The 6000-nt window shown below is 35.4% G+C and overlaps 1 protein-coding gene across 1 annotated transcript in view; it reads right to left on the bottom strand.

Annotated features, from left to right (window-relative positions):
* Window positions 1–5206, bottom strand: part of MALRD1 (MAM and LDL receptor class A domain containing 1) — a gene marked incomplete at its 5' end in the record, with an annotated part of 672621 nt that extends 667415 nt beyond the window's left edge. The window contains one exon of the mRNA XM_079107637.1: window positions 5008–5206. Within this exon, the coding sequence (XP_078963763.1) occupies window positions 5008–5206 (199 nt within the window). The remainder of the gene's footprint in view (window positions 1–5007) is intronic.
* Window positions 5207–6000: the final 794 nt, after the last annotated feature.

The raw sequence follows: 6000 nt of genomic DNA on the forward strand, positions 1-6000 counted from the left end.
CCAAGCCATAATGCTCTGCTTCAGCTTCTCAAGGCCTGGAGACAAGTCTGAGTCTATGTGTATTCATGGAGCATGGACTCTAGCTTTGTCTGCCCTGGGTGTCTAAGTAAAGACCTGGGAGGCCTCATCCAGCCTCACAGCCAACACATATCTCTTCCCAACTATAGATTCTAAACAACAGCACAGCCAGGGAAGACCTTGCTCTATCTGAGGCCATTGAAGGGCCTAGTCAGCAGTTCTACCTGATACAAAGTCCAGCCAATAGTCTTACTGGACCACAGAGAAAACCAGCAAGTTCCACTTGACCTCAGAGCACAGACAGTGGTCCAACTCCAACAGAGAACTGGACACCAATGCCTGTCTGTCCCAGATCATTACCAGAATCCCAAGCTAGCCAGAAGCGATGGCACTTGCCTATAACCCCAGTTGGTTCAGGAACCTGAGGCAGGAGGAGCAAAAGTTCTAAACCAGCTTCAGCAACTTAGCAAGGCCTTAAGAAATTTGTCAAGCCCCCAAGACCCTGTCTCAAATAAAAGTATATTGAAAAGGGCTGGGGATGTAACCCAATGGTTAAGCACCCTGAGTTCAATTTTTAAAAATTAAAAAATAAAATAAAACTCGGTTTAGAATAAATAGTAAAGGTCTAGCACCACCAAAGAACAACTGGCTGCTTTCTAAAATGCACAGATGCCAGTGCAAGTACACAAGGATTATGAAAACTCTCAAGTGCTCATAGAACATTCTCCAGAACAGGTCATGTTAGACCACAAAATAAATCTTACCAAACTTAAGAGGATTAAAATCAGATTGTGCATCAAAGCCTGAAACTGGAAATCAATAATAGGAGAGATCTTGGAAAATTCACAAATACGTGAAAATTAAGCATGTTCCTGAGTATCCAATAGGTCACAGAAGAAATCAAAAAGGTGATTAAAAAAATACCTTGAGACAACTGAAAATGGAAACACTACAGAACAAAAGTTATGGAATGAATAAAAGCAGTCTTAAGTGGGAAATTCATAGGGATTATCATCTATATGAAAAAGAAGATTTCAAAGACACTATCTAACATTATACCTTAGGAACTAGGAAAAGAAGAACAAACTAAAGCCCCAAGTTAGGAGAAGGAAAAAATAATAAAGATGAGTTTTTTAGATATAAACCTAAGAGCATGGTCAACAAAAGCAAAAATAGACAAACAGGATTGCATCAAACTAAAAAGCTTCTGCACAGCAAAGGAAGCAATTAACAAAGTAAAGAGATACTCCACAGAAAAAATATTTCCAAAGCATACATCAGATAAGGAGTTAATGTCTGAAATACATAAGGGACTGAAACAACTCAATGGCAAAAAGAAAGAAAGAAAGAAAGAAAGAAAGAAAGAAAGAAAGAAAGAAAGAAAGAAAGAAAGAAAGAAAGAAAGAAAGAAAGAAAGAAAGAAAGAAAGAAAGAAAGAAAGAAAGAAAGAAAGAAAGAAAGAAAGAAAGAAAGAAAGAAAGAAAAAACATAAACAATCTAATTTAAAGTTGGGCAAAGGACCTGAACAGACATTTCTCTAAAGGAGACGAATGACCAGCAAGTATATGAAAAAAGGTTCATCATCACTAATCATTAGGGAAATGCAAAATAAAACAATGAAATTTCAGCTTGTACCTGTTAGAATGGTGGCTATAAAAAAAAAGATAAAATGTGAATGTTGGCAAGAATGCAGAGACAGGGAAAATGAGTACATTATTAATGAGAATGTAAATTAGTATCACCATTTTAAAAATCAGTTTGGGGATTCCTCAAAAAACTAAAAATACAACTACCATATGGTCTAGCTCTGATACTACTTGGTATATATCCAGAGGAACTGAAATCAATATGTTGAAGGGATATCTGTGTTCCCAAGATCACTGTAGCATTCTGCATAATAACCAACACAGAGAATTTACCTAAGTGTTCATGAATGGATGAATGAATAAAAAATAATTTGGTATGCATACACAATGGAACATGATTCCATCTTTAAAGAGAAGGAAAATGTGTCACTTGTGACACCCTAGATAAACCTGGAAAACACTATGCCAAGTGAAATCAACCAAGTCAGAAAGACAAATAACTCATGATGTCACTTTCATGTGGAAGCTAAAAAGGTTGAACTCATACATGTTGAAAGTAGAACAGTGATTGCCAGAGGTGTGGGGACAGGCTAGGAAGTTATTCATCAAAGTTATTCATCAAAGTTATTCACCAAAATTTCAGATATGTAGAAGGAATAACTTTTGAGGCCTATTGCATAGCAGGGAGAATGTAGTCAATGTATTGTATATTTCAAAATAATAAAAAGTAAATTTCAAATGTGTCATCACTAAAAATAAGTAAGAGAGGTGATGTATATGTTAATTTCATGATTTAATCATTACACATTTTATACATACAACATCCCTGTGTCCAAAATGCAATCATAATTTTTCAATTAAAAATAATATTCAGTCAGGTGTGGTAACATGCACCTGTAATCCCAGCCACTTGAAAGGCTGAGGCAAGAGGATCACAAGTTCAAGGTCAGTCATTGCAACTTAGTGAGACTCTGACTCATAATAAAAAATAAAAAGGGTTGGGGATGTAGCTCTGTGTAAAATGCCCCTGGGTTCAATCCCTACTACCAAAATCATCATCATCATCATCATCATCATCATAAATAATAGCAAAAGAGAAGGAAAGAATAAGGAAGCAGTCAGTATGGATCAGCGAGCGTGGAAGCAAAAAATGCAATACTAGAAATAAGATTTTTAAAACAATGCACAGGCCAGTACTGCAACATTTATTTACCTGGCTAAGGATGTCAATAAATTCTAATAAGGAGGGATTCTTGTCACACTAAACATGAACAATTGTTATATGTACAATTTATTTTTCATGCTCTCTATATATTAAGTGCTTTTAATATTGTCTGCAAATAGAATTTATTCCATTTTGAAGATGTGATTTTTTCTACCTAATTTCTTAGGGGGAAAAAACAAGTTAAAAAAAACAGGTTCATGTTTTCTTAAGAAGAAATCCATCCGGCCAAATAAGAACATTTTCAAAAACCTATTCATAGCGTCAGTTGCAACAGAAATCCAACTTCAACTATGTCAATTTTATTAAGAAAAGTCTTACATATTAATCTATTTCTTTAAAGGTCACACCACTTTAAAGGTGGCATAGATTGATTTTTTTTTTTAAATGTGGCTACTCTAACCTCATTATACAGTTAGATTTTAAAAACTCTATACATTTAGCGCCACAGGTTGTCATGGGTGAAATTGCTAGGCCATCATTATTCCTTCACAACATTATCGCTCTAGCACGGCATACAAAAGAAAGAGTTTAAAGTGAGTTTCCATTTTATCTACAGGTTCTTGCCCACATTTTAAATAAAATACCGAAGTGGAAACATCTCAGAAAAGAAAATGAAAAGCAAAAAAGCCAAAAGGTGACCTCCCAACGTAACGTTTAAAATGAAATGTGTTTCCTCTGAGGCTGAGTTATTAGAATTTTTCATGCAGCTGAGACCTTTCCCACTCCACAGCTTTCTCCTTCCTCACATTAACCTTTTCCCTGAAGCAAGAGCATGCATGTTATCGCAGCAAGAGTGCTAAAGGAAGCTTCACAGAGATTAATAATGGAAGAAGCTTTGCACTTCTTGTCGAACCAACTGGGTGGTTCCTCTTCGCTGCTCACTGAGGAGCAGTGAGGGCTGTCCCAGGCAGGTAGGAGCAAGGGACAGCACACCCACATTTAGCCTCTCTGGGAAAATTGGACAAATACAAATGAATCCTGTCCTTGGTTGTGCTTTGTATTTAATAGTTACTAAATATGAACAGCATGATAGCTATGGGGAAAAAAATCATTAGCCTGTTTCCTTCCACAAGAAGAAATTCTTCAGTAATCCTGTTTTATTGTTTTAATGTAATAATGATAAACATGTAAATAGAAGGCAAATGATAACAGTAGAAGAAAATGAAGAATTATTTAAACACTGGTTGATATTTTATCTGAATAAAAATAGAAAATATATGTTTGAGCAAAGTGACTTACAACAATAGAATTAGTGACTCCAAATAATTAATTGCATCAATAGCTCTTTGAACCAACAACAACCCTAATGGTGATTTTATGAAAATGTCATTTGCAGAAGGTTATTGTATGCAAGAATGATACTAGTCTCCATTGCCAAATGTAGTGTTCCTCCAAGGTTTAACATCGCAGTGGAAACCACAGAAACATATATGTCATTGCTCTTATCTGCTTTGGTAACCTGTTTCCTGTTCATTACTGCTATTCTAGGAAAGCAATGGAGTATTTTCCCACCTATGAGAGTTTTTTTTTTATCACTTTCTGATCTTTTATAATAAAATGCCGGTTCAAGATCACAGAATTAGCGAATCACCTAGGACTCAAATGTAGGTCCTATAGTCTCTAAAGTCTGTCCTCTTTCCATTATACTGAAATCAAAATCACGAACCAAAGTTGTGCGACAGGTTTCATTGGTACCAACTCACTCGAAGGTAGTGCTCTATAAATGAAAATAAAATCTACCCATCCAAGCTAAAATTCATTTCAAATATTTCCATATAAATTCAAACTTCAACTCATAATTCCAATCATAGCATTTTATGACTGAATTGATGAGTTTCTTTTGAATTTTGCTTCACTAATACAGCATTAAAGCTTCACTTTTGCTTATCGCTCCTTCTTTACAATCAGGATAAACTGACTTGAAATACATTCCACAGTTAAAAATCTTACTGATTTCATATTCATTAAAATAATTTTTAAGCATGAACCAGGTCTTTATTAAACACTATATTTTAGTTTCTAATTTATACTAAATTGTTTTAAACAATTTATACTCAAGGCATATAAAATAAAATCCATGCAGAACCAGGAATCTAGATGAATCTCCTGGGCTACCCATAAGCCCCTGGTTTGAAGATGTTCAGGGAACTGAAATTGGAAGAAGAGAATTATACTTACATTGCTGCTCATCACTATTGTCCCCACACTGATCTGTGAAGTCACACACATTGTCAGGTGGCAAGGAGACCCCATTGCCACACTGAAAGGCTTCCGTTCCTTGCTGATCCAGCAGAGAAATGAAAACACAGGAAATCCAAAGGAAACAAAAAGCTCCATTCACTGGGAACGCTGGCATTGTGGCCCGGAAGAAGAGCATTACTGTTGTTGTGTATTAAAGATCAGGCAGTTGTAATAGGTGAGTCCATAACTGGAAACATTCTTTTTCTTTTCTCTGTTCTTTGTTTTCCAGATTTGCTTCTTAGGATTGGATACTGTTGGTAACTAGCTGCAACTCTAACAAATGACTCCTCGGGTAGTTACTTGACTCTTTGAGAGGTGTACCTTTAGGAAATATTTAACTTGAGTAATTACACCATTTCTGTAGCTAACTAAACATGGATGTTTATTGCTCTATGTGTGCCATGTTCAAACAATTTAAACCTTTATGGTCATGCTATCTCGTGAAAGAAAAATTCAAAAACAAAGGACAAGCACATAAATGGGTTAGGGTGGGAGAGATCCATAATAAAATTCTAAATTACATAGAAATGTTCTACCTTAATTCCTTTGCTCACTTAATCCTATTCATGTAATTAGAAACTTATAGTTACTAAAATATTTTCAAATATTTCAGGTGCCATTTTCAGAATTGCTCAAGAGAATGAAATGGTTTTCCTCTTTAAATCATTAGAACCTCACCTTGAGATTAGAACCTCTAAGGATGACATAAATTAAGAACCATAGATCTTTAAATTTGAAAGGACATTGGATTCCATTTTATAAAAATCACATAATTTGGGTCCAAGGAAATTATGGGATATGCATGAGAAAACCCAGTAAGTTGGTGTTAGAAAATAGAGCTCAGCTATCCTGCTGCTGAGCACAGAGCTTTCTTCTACAGCATAATCATTTACCTGTCTGTTCTTTACAAATCAAACACACACTCCAGGG

The sequence above is a fragment of the Sciurus vulgaris genome (assembly GCF_902686455.1).
Source record: "Sciurus vulgaris genome assembly, chromosome: 12".
NCBI classification, from domain to species: domain Eukaryota; kingdom Metazoa; phylum Chordata; class Mammalia; order Rodentia; family Sciuridae; genus Sciurus; species Sciurus vulgaris.